At 51.7% G+C, this 16537-nt stretch overlaps 1 protein-coding gene across 1 annotated transcript in view; it reads right to left on the bottom strand.

Annotated features, from left to right (window-relative positions):
• IGF1R (insulin like growth factor 1 receptor) overlaps window positions 1-16537 on the bottom strand; it is a 302701-nt gene that overhangs the window by 247456 nt on the left and 38708 nt on the right. Inside the window, exon 2 of the mRNA XM_068990854.1 lies at window positions 1137-1682. Within this exon, the coding sequence (XP_068846955.1) occupies window positions 1137-1682 (546 nt within the window). The remainder of the gene's footprint in view (window positions 1-1136; window positions 1683-16537) is intronic.

The raw sequence follows: 16537 nt of genomic DNA, 5'->3' as shown, positions 1-16537 counted from the left end.
GAGTATGTGGGCTCCTTGAGGCTCTAACCGGGCCAACCACTGAACTATTTATAGGTACCACTGTGCTTTCCAGCCAGCGAGGGGAACCCTCCTGGACAACAGACCTAAACACTGCCAAAAGCAAGGAGACAAAGGCCCAGAGTCACACTGCAACACCCAACAACCCAGCGCTCAAGGCGTGGATCACAGTCAGGCAAGAGTTCAGTTATACTCAGAGGAAATCACGCACAGCAGACAAACAGACAAGAAGCTTCCAGACACTACCACCTGACCCCCAAGAGCAGTGAACACGTTTCAAAGTTCTTTCACTAAGTGGTTTCACAAGATCTGCACAGTTCTTCAAGAAAGAGGTAGACAAGACAGGAAGCAGAAGCCTGGGGTGTACAAATGAGCTTGCTGCACAGCTAGCCACCCGCCAGGTCAGCCTGAACCCGGGGCTCCTAAACACGGTCCAGGGCCCCTCTGCCAGCACCGCCCTGGCTGCGCTCCATCAGGAACCAGGACGCGCAAGCACTGGAACTTCATCGTTAAGGACCAAGGACGGGCTGCAGCTCAGCACTTTCACAGGACGTGAGTCCGTCTTCACCTCTCCTGGACTCCGTGATAATCCAGGTGTACTCACGCTAAGGAAGCCCTACGTTACCAAAAAACCTCCTTTCACGCAAAGGATAAAAGAGCTGATGATACATACACAGCCCCTGACTGGCGGGACTTAGGCACTTCCCAGCACACCGGGTCACCCTGCCCATCAGAAATTCAAAGAAGCAGTTCCACAAGCCTCCCGCCCAGGAGTACAGCGGATGGTTTCTACCGTGTCACTGGAACGGCTTTCACAGCAGCTGGGACGGGCTGCACCCACCAGCTCCCCGATGCAAAAAGAAGCCCCCTGAGATGCCACACTCTCACCGCAACAGAGCCGCACCCACCCGGGAGAAACAGGCACCAGAAGAGGAGGGCGGACAAGGTGGGGTGGGGGGGTGGCGGTCGGGGGCGGGAAGGAAGAGGCGGAGGACCGAGGCCACAGCCTCGTCTTACTTTTCTGGCCGGAAGAGGCGGAGGGGGGGCGGGGAAGGGGGGAGGGGGGAGGGGGAGGGGGAGGCGGGGGGGGGGGGCCCGAGGCCACAGCCCCGTCTTACTTTTCTGGCAGCGGTTTGTGGTCCAGCAGCGGTAATTGTACTCGTTGTTGATGGTTGTCTTCTCGCACAGCGGCTTCTCCTCCATCGTCCCCGGGCACAGGTCCCCACATTCCTTGGGGGGCTTGTTCCCCACAATGTAGTTGTTGGATGCGGCGTCCAGGATCAGGGACCAGTCGACCGTGGACAGGTAGCAGAGGTCGGCGTTCTTCTCGATCCGGATGGCCCCGCGGGTGATATTCCGCAGGTTGTAGAGCCCGATGTCCTTGAGGTTGGTCATCTCGAAGATGACCAGGGCGTAGTTGTAGAAGAGTTTCCAGCCGCGGATGACCGTGAGGTTGGGGAAGAGGTCGCCCAGGCTCTCGAGGCCGGCCACGCGGAACAGCAGCAGGTACTCGGTGATGACGGTGAGCTTGGGGAAGCGGTAGCTGCGGTAGTCCTCGGCCTTGGAAATGAGCAGGATGTGGAGGTAGCCCTCGATCACCGTGCAGTTCTCCAGGCGCTTCAGCTGCTGGTAGTCGTTGCGGATGTCGATGCCCGGCCCGCAGACTGCAGGGACACAAGAGGGGAGGGCAGCACGGGCCTCAGTTACAAGGAAAGCACATTTCACAAAGCAGTTCCCCACCCACCACACGGCCAGCCTCCAGGAATCCTATATTATCGTTAAAGAAGTAAGGCCCCCTTCTCGCCACCGACTGCTGGAGGAGCAGGGCGCGGGTGGACTGTCTGGGGAGCTCACTGGCCAGTTCTCCTTCGGGATGGCCTGGTATGGCTCAGAGCACACTCACCACTGCGGAAGACGCCACCCCACCTCACCGGCGTGCAAACCACAGCCTGGAGCCCAGGGCCACACAGGGACACAGGAGAGGGTCAGGGCTGCAACCCAGGCCTGCTGGCAGGTACCTGGCCACGTACGCCCTGCCCCCAGTGCAGAGCGCAGTGCCCCATGCCTGAACAAACAGCCCCCCAGCCAAGGACAGCAGCCCACTGCCACACCAGCCTCAAGGACACCCTGCATGTCCACTGGAGGACAGGCGCCGTGGCCTGTAAGGGAGGGACCCAGGAGCACACACCGTCTCCTACTTCCATCTGACATCGGCAGGTGGCTGTGGGCTCTTCCCCAGCACTGAATATAGACAGAAAGGCTAACTCAGCAGTGAGATAAGAACCTGTGCTTTATATGAATAAAAGCAGCATCCAATTTCAACTTTAATAAAGTGCTTTCTTAAGTGAGAAAGGACGCTTCCTGTAGAAAGGTTTGGTGATAGCAAGAAGACAATTAAAATCATCAATAATCTCAACATCCACAGATATCACTAACTATGCCAATTACCCTTTCTCTGTAATTTAAGGTAAAGGAAATCGGACAATAATATAATGTTTTCAAACATACTTCCTTCAGGTCATATGAACATGTTACCAAGTCAACACCCTTCTACGTCACCATTTTATGAAGGAGACGGTGATGGTAAGACGTAAACACACACCATGAGTTCGTGTCTTTCTAAACCGATGTCCTACTGGCGAATATTCAGGCTACCTCCGTTCTTCCACATCATAAACAACACTCCAGTGGACATTCTCTGCAGATATTCAAAACTAATTTTTGAGGATAAATTCCTAGAAGTAGACCAACGTCAACGCTGGAAACTGTTTTTAACTTTTAAAATTCTAGATATACATAAGCAAAAAAACCCTCGGTTACTATTCTCTCTTAAAAGTGTTGATAATCCCCAAACCTCCCATTACGGTTCTCAAAGTGACGTTTCCTGATTGATGCAATTTGTTAACTCGCAAAGCACCCAACACACACAGCGCTGCAGGAGACCCGGGCGCCACGCGGGAGGCTGGCGGGGGAGGACGGAGCTGAGGCCGCGAGAGGCAGCCCCCAGCCAAGCAGAGGAGACACGGGCGCCACGAGGGAGGTGGGCGGGGGAGGACGGAGCTGAGGCAGTGAGAGGCAGCCCCCAGCCAAGCAGGAGGGGCCGGTGTGCGCACCACCGGCCCGAGCCACACGCGGCGCAGCCGAAGGCCAGGAGGACAGAGTTGCCCTGAAGCTTCTGCAGAGGGACGCTCCTCCCTGCGGCAGCGCCAAGAGGACTCTCACACACAGCGGCTCCCGAGGGATGGTCCCCCCTGTGGCAGCGCCAACGGCCCCTCTCACACACAGCGGCTCCTGAGGGATGCTCCCCCCTGTGGCAGCGCCAAGGGGCACTCTCACACACAGCGGCTCCTGAGGGATGCTCCTCCCTGTGGCAGCGCCAAGGGGCACTCTCACACACAGCGGCTCCTGAGGGATGCTCCTCCCTGTGGCAGCGCCAAGGGGCACTCTCACACACAGCGGCTCCTGAGGGATGCTCCTCCCTGTGGCAGCACCAACGGGCCCTCTCACACACAGCGGCTCCTGAGGGATGGTCCTCCCTGTGGCAGCGCCAACGGGCCCTCTCACACACAGCGGCTCCTGAGGGATGGTCCCCCCTGTGGCAGCGCCAACGGCCCCTCTCACACACAGCGGCTCCTGAGGGATGCTCCTCCCTGTGGCAGCGCCAAGGGGCACTCTCACACACAGCGGCTCCTGAGGGATGGTCCTCCCTATGGCAGCGCCAAGGAGCACTCTCACACACAGCGGCTCCTGAGGGATGGGCCTGGTTTAAAGCTGGGTATAACATGCCAGAGGCCAGAGGATAGGCAAAGCCAGATACAGTCATGGGGCTGCCAATCAGCCGGCCGGGACGGCCCGGGGTGAGAGGAGGCAGAGGAAGGGAGTCTGGCCGAGCACAAGTCCCATGGGGTCATGGCTGTGACCTCAGGAGGAGGCCTGTGTGAATACTCCTGGGTCAGAGAGACGCCGCAACAAGGCGGCTTCTTGGAGAATTAATCCGGTCATCTAGGGCAAGACTCAGAGTGGAGGAGAGGCGGAAAAGCAAGAACAGAAGGCAGCCCAGCGGGGGCACAGCCACAGCTGGGCAATCCGACAGAGCGGGGAGAGGGAAGCAGGGGACCCCGGCTGAACGGCAGGCAAGGCGCCAGGACCTACACCTGGAAACTTCTTCATCTGGCCCAACGTCCCCCTTGCACTGGTGAGAAAAAGTCGCCTCTCAGACAGAGGAGCAGAGGAGAAAGCAGACGTCGGAGAACACCCGCAGCGGACAGAGGCTGCACTGGGCGCTCTGGACGCACCGTGCGTGCCCCGCCCATGCGGGCCGCAACAGCAGCTCACGGCACAATGCCGCCACCTCCTGAAGGAGAGGAACTCCGCTTGACGGCGCACAGGTGCAACACTCCGGACCCCTCCCTCAAACCGGACACAAGGCTTTTAGAGAGTCTCTGCCAATAGCATCCTCACCAACAGGTCATCTCCAACCCAGCCAGTGGGGCTTTCTCCCTGGTCACAGCACCAAAGGGCTCAGCAAAGCCCCTGAGGACACCATCAAAGCCGAGGACAGTCTCGGGCCTCATCTCACTTGGCCCCGGCAGAGTCCTCTGGCCCCGCTGCCTTCTCTAGGACCCTCTGGTCCCGCTCGCCCACCGTCCACCCTTCCTCTTTGCCCAACCTCCAAGTGCTAGCCTCCCCCTCGCCTCCCCCACCATCACACAGGGCAACAGGCTTCCTGTGTCCTGGGCCCAGAGCCCTGAGCTCAGCAGGAGAGCACCCACCTGCCCACTCCCTGGCTCCACTTAGGGGCCTAATAACTCATGTCCTTCCCACCCGAGCCTGCCTCCCAAGCTTCCCTATTTGGTCACTGCCAGGCACCCCACTCCAGTACTCTTGCCTGGAAAATCCCATGGACGGAGGAGCCTGGTAGGCTGCAGTCCATGGGGTCACTAAGAGTCGGACATGACTGAGCGACTTCACTTTCACTTTTCACTTTCACGCACTGGAGAAGGAAATGGCAACCACTCCAGTGTTCTTGCCTGGAGAATCCCGAGGACAGAGGAACCTGGTGGGCTGCCATCTGTGGGGTCACACAGAGTCGGACACGACTGAAGCGACTTAGCAGCAGCAGCAGCAGCAGCAGTCCCATCCCTGAACTACTTGTATCAAACACCAGAGTCATTCCCGATTCTCTCCCCCACCCCACACCACTCAGTGCAGCAACGACTCTTCTTGGGCCTCAGGCTAATTGAAATGTCAGAGAAAGATGAACACTATGCTCCTAGCTACATGAGGAATCAAAAAAGAAAAAAAGAAAAAGCCAAACTCATAGAAACAGAGTAGAACGGTGGTAGCCAGGGGCTGGGAGAGACATTGGTCCTGGTACAAACTCGCCAGCAGGGCTAGGGGAGGGAGCGCACAGCCTGGTGAGCACACTGAACAGTATCATATATACTTGCATAGACACATGCAGAAGTCCTATCTGGGGAGGGGATGGAGGTGTTAATGGATCTGACATCAGGGATCGTTCTGCCATGTATACATGGATCTAATGACCACACCGCACCGCTTAAACTCATGTTTATGCCCTGTCTTATTATAAGTCAGTCATCTCAGACATCCTGGCTGCAGCTCCCAAGCCTGTGGGAAGCTGAGTGCCTCAGGTGGTCTTCTTGCCACAAGGCCCCCTCTCTGCAGCACACAGCTCCTCACGCCCGCCACCCACTCCTCCCCACGCCAGAGTGTGTCCACCCTCCCCAGGACCAAGCCCTGGTCCTTCTTCCCACACTGACCGCTCCCACCACAACAGCAGCTCGGGGAGGACAGGAAGGGATTTTCCACGGAGCCCACAGTTCTACCTGCAGAGCCTGAAACCGAGCCTGTGTGCGGTCCACACACGCTTGACACACGGACGCAGTGGGTGTGCTTTTCTCCGCGCCCACCTGTCTCCGCCCACTGCCCTCAGTCTGACCGGAGCCACCGCATCCCTGGCCTGGACGACAGCTTGCCCAGGATCCCACCCCGACCCCCGGCCATCCCTGCCTCCTCTTCAATCGAGTACATTCCCGCTCAGCGCGCCGCAGCCCCCAAGCTCCTTCCTTCACCCCAGCCCACGGCTGCCCTGTTCCGCACACCAAAGCTCCACCAGCCCGCCCCCGCCTCCTCCTCCCTCATTTCTCTGTGTCACCCATTTGAGAGCACTCTTCAAGCCTGCAAAGTGTCAGTACCTGAAAGGATACGTTTAGCTGTTTTCCCCCCGAAGGCAGAGGCTCTGCCCTGCGTGCTTCCTGCTCTGTCTCCCAGGCCTGGCGTCAGGCCCACAGCAGCGTCAGTGACGACGGCTGCCCAGCAGGGGCCAGGGGAGCCGCATGGCTGCTTCCCACCCCTGAGTTAAGTCAGCTGAGGGGAAACAGGGACAGCAAGGTCTCCATCAGGTTCTGCCCCTGAAGCGCTTTCCAACCCAGTCATACCACCCAGCTTTGGGCCATGACTCAACGTGAAAGTCTTCTCTTGTTTTGTACTTTTTATTTCCTCCTAAGGCTTCAGTTCAGTTCAGTCGCGTTTGACCCTTTGCGACCCCATGGACTGCAGCATATCAGGCCTCCCTGTCCTTCACCAACTCCCGGAGCTTGCTTAAACTCACGTCCTTTAAGTCGGTGAAGCCATCCAACCATCTCATCCTCTATCATCTCCTTCTCCTCCTGCCCTCAATCTTTCCCAGCATCAGAGTCTTTTCCAATGAGTCAGCTCTTTGTTCCAGTGGCCAAAGTATTGGAGTTTCAGCTTCAGCACCAGTCCTTCCAATGAACTCCTAGGACTGATCTCCTTTAGAATGGACTGGTTGGATCTCCTTGCAGTCCAAGGGACTCTCAAGAGTCTTCCCCAACACCACAGTTCAAAAGCATCAATTCTTCGGCACTCAGCCTTCTTCACAGTCCAACTCTCACATCCATACATGACCACTGGAAAAACCATAGCCTTGGATAGACGGACCTTTATTGGTAAAGTAATGTTGCTGCTTTTGAATATGCTGTCTAGGTTGGTCATAACTTTTCTTCCAAGGAGCAACTGTCTTTTAATTTCATGGCTGCAGTCACCATCTGCAGTGATTTTGGAGCCCCAAAAATAAAGTCTGACACTGTTTCCATTGTTTCCCCATCTATTTGCCATGAAGTGATGGGACCAGATGTCATGATCTTAGTTTTCTGAATGTTGAGTTTTAAGTCAACTTTTTCACTCTCCACTTTCACTTTCATCAAGAGGCTTTTAGCTCCTCTTCACTTTCTGCCATAAGGGTGGTGTCATCTGCATATCTGAGGTTATTGATATTTCTTCCAGCAATCTTGATGCCAGCTTGTGCTTCATCCAGCTCAGCATTTCACATGATGTACTCTGCATATAAGTTAAATAAGCAGAGTGACAATATACAGCCTTGACATACTCCTTTCCTAATTTGGAACCAGTCTGTTACTCCATGCCCAGTTCTAACTGTTGCTTCTTGACCTGCATACAGATTTCTCAGGAGGCAGGTCAGGTGGTCTGGTATTCCCATCTCTTAGAGAATTTTCCTCAGTTTGTTGTGATCTATACAGTCAAAGGCTTTGGTATAGTCAATAAAGCAGATGTTTTCCTGGAACTCTCTTTTTTGATGATCCAACAGATGTTGGTAATTTGATCTCTGGTTCTTCTGCCTTTTCTAAATCCAGCTTGAACATCTGGAAGTTCACGGTTCATGTACTGTTAAAGCCTGGCTTGGAGAATTTTGAGCATTACTTTGCTAGTGTGTGAAATGAGTGCAATTGTGTGATAGTTTGAACATTCTTTGGCATTGCCTTTCTTTGGGATTGAAATGAAAACTGATCTTTTCCAGTCTTGTGGCCACTACTGAGTTTTCCGAATTTGCTGGCATATTGAGTGCAACACTTTCACAGCATCATCTTTTAGGATCTGAAATAGCTCAACTGGAATTCCATCACCTCCACTAGCTTTGTTCATAGTGATGCTTCCTAAAGCCTACTTGACTTCACATTCCAGGTTGTCTGGCTCTAGAGGAATGATCACACTATCCTGGTTATCTGAGTCATGAAGATCAGTTTTGTACAGTTCTTCTGTGTGTTCTTGCTGCCTCTTCTCAGTATCTTCTGCTTCTGTTAGGTCCATACCATTTCTGACCTTTATTGAGCCCATCTTTGCATGAAACGTTCCCTTGGTATCTCTAATTTTCTTGAAGAGATCTCTAGTCTTTCCCATTCTATTGTTTTCCTCTATTTCTTTGCATTGATCACTGAGGAAGGCTTTCTTATCTCTCCTTGCTATTCTTTGGAATTCTGCTTTCAGATGGGTATATCTTTCCTTTTCCCCTTTGCCTTTCACTTCTCTTCTTTTCTCAGCTACGTGTAAGGCCTCCTCAGACAACCATTTTGCTTTTTTGTATTTCTTTTTCTTGGGGATGGATTGATCACTGCCTCCTGTATAATGTCACGAACCTCTGTCCATAGTTCCTCAGGCACTCTGTCTATGTGATCTAATCCCTTGAATCTATTTGTCACTTCCACTGTATAATCATAAGAGATTTTATTTAGGATATACCTGAATGGTCTAGCGGTTTTCCCTACTTTCTTCAATTTATGTCTGAATTTGGTAATAAGGAGTTCATGATCTGAGCCACAGTCACCCCCATCTTATTTCTGCTGACTGTATAGAGCTTCTCCATCTTTGGCTGCAAAGAATATAATCAATCTGATTTCAGTACTGACCATCTGGTGATGTCCAGATCAGACCTAAGGCTTAGCACATAAGAACTGATGCTTATGAACTGTGGTGTTGGAGAAGACTCTTGAGAGTCCCTTGGAGAGCAAGGAGCTCAAACCAGTCAATCCTAAAGGAAATCAACCCTAAATATTCATTGGAAGAACTGATGCTGAAGCTGAAGTTCCAATACTTTGGCCACCTGATGCAAAGAGCCAACTCAATGGAAAAGACCTTGATGCTGGGAAAGACTGAAGGCAGGAGGACAAAGACACAGCAAAGGATGAGATGGTTAGACAGCACCACTGACTCCAAGGACATAAATCTGAGCAAACTCCAGGAGTTTGTTAGTGAAGGACAAGGGAGCCTGGCATGCTGCAGCCCATGGGGTCAGAAAGAGTTGGACCTGACTTGGCAACTTAACAGCAACAAAGCCCATTCTAAACACTCATAGTCTTTCCATGCCATTATAAATTAAGTATATTAGTTTGCTCCTAAAAAACAGGAGTTTTTATGCAGGAGTACTTGGATATAATTTATTATTGCTGTATTGATACTGATATTCATATATTGATGATATTAGCAAGTGTTAACATGAATTTGTTTGCAATCACTTTGAATAGACCAGAAAATTCAGTACCCAGGGAAAGAGCATAAAGACACAAAACCCAAGTCTGCTGAACCTTCCTATGGCCCCCAGAGAGACATGGGAGGAATCTCGTGATGCCGTCCCAGGCCCCTTCCGTGGCCAGTATACACCACTCCATGCACAGAAGCCGCACTTCAGAGCCGGGACCAACAGCTTCTTCAGATCAAAGCACTGCCTCGCACTGGACATTTTTTTGCCATTTGCAGAAGAAAAGGGAAAAGGCAGGAAAAACTACCCACTTCTTCTTGAAGAAGAGACAAGTCCAAGGCAGGACCCAGCCACCAGCTGGTTCGGATTCCATGAGTGACACTGTTGGTCTGCAGGATGTTCTGTGATAGGAACTGAAGAGGGGAAGACCCAGCTGGACCAGAGGGCGCAGGCCACAAACAGGGAAGCGAATACAAGACGCTTCGTCTGTGCCGCAAGATAACACAAGCGCCGAGGGAGGGAACGCGCCACACTGCGAAGGAAGGGAAGGCACAGCCTTGCTGCTGCGACTAGGAGATCAAAAAACACTGCTTTTCCCTTCTCAAAGAAATGGAGAGCCAAAGAACTCGCACGCCTTAGGAAAGTCGCTGGCACGTGAGAGCATGAAGAACCGTCGAAGCTCGTGGAGCTGAAGGCAAGTAGGAAGCTGAGAGAAAGAACACAGCTGGAAGGCGGGGGCCGGGGCCGGGGGCAGCCCCGAAGCTGGTGAACAGCCGCAGCAGACGCGAAAGAGATGGGGACCAACGGGACAGGGAGCCCGGGTGCGGGCAAGGGGGGACTAAGGCACCGGCCGTGGCCACCCCGCAGGGAAGAGGCTGGAGCGCGGGCAGCCAGGCTGGCGAGGGACAGGGGCAGGGCTCACTTCCCCTAAGACACCATTTTAAACAGCCTTTCCACCGACAGAAATGCTACTCCCCACACATTCCTCATGAAAACATCAAAAGGCAGTATTTCTGCTCTAGGGACTTGAGTAAATGGCATAAACAAACTATACATCTTTGGAAAACATATAAGAAGGGCTCGTATAAGAAGGGCTAATGAAAAGCATTTGGATGAGAAAACCCCCAAAAGCTGTGTATCTAGGTATTAACATTTGGAAAAGTTACACAAGAAACTCAATTCCAATGCAATTCCATGCTCTGCATTAAACAGAATCCTGGGTCCTAGAAAAAGAAAAGGGTGACTCAGGTCTGAGCCCTGGAGTGTGCTACATATATACATACATATATAGCCTATATATATAGATAGCCTGGCTCCTGACCCCAACAGGCCATACCGCTCCCATCTCTAAGCCTCATCTTCCACACCTGCAAAATGGGCGGCTCATACCTACCCCACTGAGGTTGTCAAAGGATCAGATGAGGACCTCTGTGTTCCTATCATAATAGGAAGCTTGAGGCAATATTACTACATAAATTAAACATTAATAAAAACATTCATGTATTGTGTTGCCCCAATCTAAACATAACTAATATACCGCAATGGGGAGAAATGAAGAAAACCGTGGATTAGCCTTCTAACACCAGCTTCATTAAAGAACAGCCAAGGTAGTTATCTAATTAAAATGTTCTCCACTTTGATCACCTCTTCTTTAAAAATATGGGACAGCCTTGGCTGTACTTGGAAATAAAAGACATCGGGAAGCATGATTAGCATCACTTTCCTGCAGGTCTAGAGGCAAATAATGAGAAAGAAAAACCTGCTCATAAGAAAGCCAGTTGTCATCTCTGGTTCTGGTGGGAAAATCCTACAAACCAAACCTGTGGCCCAGGGTAAGGGTTCTCTACTTCCCTAAAAAAATGAACTCTTCAGAACCAGTCACTTAGTACTACCAAAATTCCCTCCGGACTCTATCACTCTGCAAAAGCCACGCTGAGTCAAGAGGTCAGAAGGGAACTCGTGTCTGTCACTGAGCTTTGTATAAGGAGATACAATAACCACCTCTCAGGCCAAGGGCAAATAAGACAAGATAAAAGTTTTAACAGTCAATGAACAGGGCTCGGGGATCGCAAAGAAGGGAGCCAGGCCTCCCACCTCTGGGAGTTCAGGAAGCCTTCGCAGGGGAAGGGATCGCTGAGGATGATCTGAAAGGTGAGCAGGGTCTTGCCAGGAAAGGGGGGAAGGCAGGGGAGGCACACACCTGGAGGTGGCAGGCAGCAGTTCAGGAGAACCCCAGGGGCACCGCCCGGGAGCCAGGGATGAGAACAAGGGGAACAGCAGACCGGGTGCTGGAAAGCAGACCAGGACAAGCACTCAGTGGGTCAGCTGCATTTTGCAGGCTGGAGGACAGAATTCAAGACCCTGAGTGCGGACCCAAGCCGCCTGGAGGGCTTGGGAAAAGAAGATGGTGCAGGGGCCTGAGAACCAGCATTTCCAGGAAGTGACTGCTGGCCTGGGTACCACCCTGTAAGAACTAGCACCCCAGAAAATAATCCTTTAAGACCCTCACCTATCAGTACCCTCCCCCCGACTATACTCGCTATGTGATGGATGACACGCCTGTGCACCTGTGGTTCTCAGTGTGATTTTTACCAGAAAATCCCCACAGGAAGCCCACAGACTGTGCAGAAATCACAGCCAAGATGAAGAAAAGGGGGGCGGAGGTGGAACATCCCTAGTGCTCCCCGGTCTACCCACGGCGGCTGAATCTGCAGCCCCTTCTCTGAGTCAGCATCTCAGCACAGCCTCCGGGAAGTGGGGGCATGAGTCTCTTTCTACCCACTTGTCAGCAGACTGCAACAACCAAAAACTCCAAGGAGGGGAGAAAAGACAATGTTGTGATAACAAACACTACGGATACTCCAGAGTTTGTTAAAATAGAATTTTCTGTGTAAATGTAAACAGATACAATTCATGTTAAGCCTTTTATCTTTGTCTATCAATGAGAACGTATCTGTACTGTGTATGTACATTTATATTCTTCCACAGACTACAGACCCAGGATATTCTACACAGGCTACAGACCCAGGCACCTGATGCATTCAATAACTGAAGGCCATCTTCAGAATGTAAGGGATTGCATTACACACGTGACTCTGGGGACAGAAATTAAAGATTAAGTGAGATTTTCAATGTGCAATCAACAAATTCATTGCCCCCTCCTAAAAGCCATGTCTACCATGCATAAAAACAAACCTAAAAATACATGCACACATGATATGTAGTCCTGAAGGCTCTGAACGTGTAAACAGAGCACTATGACGTGGCACAGAAATGACAAAGACCAATAAGGTGTTTACATCCTGCCTGCCAACAGAGCAATGCAAGCTTCACCGGGAGTTAATTCAGAGACCAGCACGAACACAAGCCCCAGCAACCCCATCACATAAAGCATCTGGAGCCAGACAGGCTGCAGAAGAAGGAAGCCAGGTTTGCTCCCACAGAGGTGCACCAACCGTTTTCCTGGGTCTTCATTAAAACCAGCTTTGCCTGCTCTGACGGTAACTCCAAATCCCTTTCTGATCTTAAAATATCGAAAGCCCGATATTCTTTCTAAGTCTCTATATTTTAAAAGTGCCTTCATGAGAGCCTCCCATCCTTTCTAGTTATTTCCAGTTCTGACGGCTGGCTGCCTTTTTGACAAAGCAGCATACAGGGACCAGCCTTTCTTGGTTACAGCTACCCACTCAGGCCCCCACAGGCCCTGGGGGGCCTCCCCACTACCCAGGCGGGTGGGACGGCACCCCAGCCTCTGAACCCTGAATCTGTGTGGCCAGCGGACGATGCTGGGGGGCCCAGCCGCTGCTGGAGGTGCAGGGCCGGGCCCAGCAGAGGGAAGCAGACGTGCTACAGCCTGACCTGCAAAATAAGCGTTCTGTCTGCCTTCTCTCCCCTCTCCCTTATGATTTCAGGCTTCCTACTCAGGAACGGGCAGGCCTTCTAATGAGAATCAGCCCTGTGGCCCACTCCATCTCATCATCTTTTGTAGAACACGTATCACTGCAGTTGAGAGTTCACATCCTCGTTTCAAGACTATTGTCCTAGTCTCTACAGTTCTCCAGTTCCCTCAGTGGCCTGCCCTCTTTCAACCAGCCAGTTATCTAGACAAACTGATGCTCAGGGCAGAAAACCCACACACCTGTTCCCTCTGCACTGTGAGGCGATTTCTCATAAATGTGGTGTTGAAGGTTAGTCCCTTGAGTTGCTGAAGCTTCTTATCTTGATCGGGGCCTTTGATGACAGGGAGGGGCACCGGGTCAGTCCTCAGAGACCACGTAATTCTTGGTTACCTCACTACACTTCCAAAACAAGGGCTGCAAGGATATGCAGGTGTATCTGGCTACAGGAAACCACCTGGACTGTCGAAAGTTAGGAAACTGATGCACTAGCGTGAGAATTCTGCCCTTGAGTCACATCGGATGAAGTCGGCCACCGTCTAGTTGGCAGCAATGCAGCCCTGCAAGTGGGGTCCTTAGCTTCTTCCCACTTTATTATATAGAGACGTGTACAGGTGCCCACCTGTCTGACCACTTACACCTCTGGTGTGCTCAGAGCCCGTTTCCACGGAGGACTCTTCCTGAGGCCCCTGTGTGTGCCCTGACGTCTTCTGGCTGTCCTGGGCATAGTGCCCCCACCCCAGTCATGCCTGGCCTGGCAGCGCATTTCTCAATGCCCTACCTGTCTGAGGCAGGGCTGTGGCTGGACCCGCCTTCCTTCCCACCGGGTCCTCCTGGGTCCTGGGTGGTGGACGGACTGTGTACCCTGCGTCAGCTGTTCTTATCAGAGCGTCTGGAGGCCAGTTGCATCCCTGACTCCTCCACTGAGGCAGGCCTGGCGGGTACCCTCTGCATTCAGGATTTCTCTCTCCACGCCATCGGTGCCTGGACAGCAGCCTCCAGGAAGATACTCCCCGCATCCTGCCAGGAGAGGACACCCCAACCCAGGGCACCCGCAGGCCTTGGCTTCCCAAAGATCAGTGAAATGCCTTTCTCCCAAGCAGTTCAATCCCACTCTGCACCAGATAACAGCCCGACACCCCAGCCGCCAGAGTAACAGTCCCTCCCTGTGCTCTCGGGAGTATCAGCCAAAGAGAAGATAAACACTGCTGCAGAGCGAAGCCGTGGGCCATAAACCATAAACCATCATAAGACAAAAACGACCTGCAAATCGGAGATTCTTTTTCCTTCTTAGTCTGAGGACTTTTTAAATTGGTAGACTGGGGGGACACTAGACTTCATTTACAGGGCCTTGTTAAAAATCTCATCATATCCTTGTCAACAAGGCAAAACAAGACAAACTACATTTGAAGAGCTTGGTAAATGCACAATTTACCCTTCAAAGTGCTGACTCGAGAAAGGCCCGAGGAAGGTCTCTAGTGGAAGGCGACAAGGCTCTTTCTGTATGTTTCTACATTTCCATCAATTACTTGAGCGATGGCACAGATGAAATGTTTATCTAATCAAGGATGACAAGTTTCCAGGAGAGATGGCAAATACATTGGATGACAGAGTCATGAGCTAAAAAGATCAACAGATTGGAATTGCAATAGAGAGGAAATAATGTTATTTGGACACTTGGGTGCAAAAAAAGAAATGCACAAATGTAGGAGGTGTGAAAAAGACTTAGGAGATTTAATTGGATATAATTTCTGTATGTGATGATGGGGCGTTATGACTGCCAAAAAAAAAAGCCAGGCCGTCTTAGACTATACTCAAGGAGACTTTGTAAAGTAAGGGGCCAGAGGAGGGGTCCCCAAAATGGGGTTTCTGCCTCCGCACTTAAGAGAAGAGAGGAAGCAAGAGAGCACCCGAGGGAGAGCCAGGAGGAACAGGGCCATGAAGAGTCTATCCCACGGGGAACGGCTGCAGAGAGTAAGCACGAGAGGGTCCCAGGAGGAAGCTGGCTGGTTCCGTGCAAGGCAGAGCGGGAAGGAAAACTCAGAATACAGAACCAACGCAGCGCAGGGGCTTCGGGTTCCGTGTAAGAACACACAGTAGGATTCATTTGAAGTCAGAATGGGCTGAAGAGGTGACGAAGGTGTCTGTGGACTGGCACATTTCAGAGACTTTGTAAGCCCGACTTTACCCACTGCTGGTAACTGTGGGGGTGACATTTGTCCTGTTCACAGCTGAGAACACTGACCAACAAAGGACCCACCCAGGATCGGTCTGTCACTAGGGCCCAGAGATGGAGCTAAAATACGGATTCCCCCACACAATTCTGAGCAGAAAACTCCTTTTGAGAGACAGTCCAAGGCTGGCAACGATGCTACTGCCCAGGGCCTGTCACCGAAAGAGGGGTCCTCCCACAACTGGTACACCTGGAGAGCCACCTGCCCGGGCTCAGAGGTAGAGACCTCCGTCAGCCCGAAGCCCAGACCCCTCCTGTAAGAGCCTCACAGATACCGCAACCCACGTGGAAAGGCATGAAATCCTGCTGAGGGGGGAAACTGCTACTGTTTCCGACCTCATACTCCAAGGAAAAGCATACGCTGTCGCCACAAGTTAATTCCACTGCAGAACGTCAAATTCTTGTTTTTGTTCACAAGCCACAGAGAAAAAATAAAGGCAGAAAACACACTCTGTCCAACACCAGGCCAAGTTCTCCCTGGAGGAGAGAAGCGGGGCTCACAGACTTGGAATGCAGGATTTCAACTCCATCAGACGAACGCTGCTCTTCACCCCGAGTTCCCATGGAAGCACATGCCCACCTTTATCTCAGTTCTCAAACAGCTTTCCTTCCACCTATCAGTTGCTCTTTATAAGCAAGTCAAACTTTCCTCTGCAAGTCACAGAGAAGCCGGCCCTCTGGAACTTGGTACGTACACTCTTTATTTGGTGCTGAAATTCAGATCACACCAAGATGCTCTAATGTTGAGAGAGTTACCACCCAATGAAAAAATCTATATGTTGTTTCACAGTAGTTGAGAAGCTCATTCTATTTTTCTTTACAAGTTCAGGTTGAGAACGATACAATCCTCAAGTACCCAGAGAACTCTGAGAAACTGAGCAACACTTGCCTTCTAAAACAAACCACTTAGTTACAAAGAAATGATAAAATGAACTTACATACAAAACAGAAAGAGACCCACAGTACTAAAGAACAAACTATGGCTGCAGGGGGGAGGGGGGAGGAGAATGGGGGGAAAGGGTTGGTTAGGGAGCTTGGTAGGACATGTACACACTGCTATGTTTAAAATGGGTA

Source organism: Capricornis sumatraensis, chromosome 19, assembly GCF_032405125.1.
Source record: "Capricornis sumatraensis isolate serow.1 chromosome 19, serow.2, whole genome shotgun sequence".
NCBI lineage: Eukaryota > Metazoa > Chordata > Mammalia > Artiodactyla > Bovidae > Capricornis > Capricornis sumatraensis.
The sequence above is the reverse complement of the archived record's forward strand: the minus strand, read 5'-3'. Positions and strand labels throughout refer to the sequence as shown.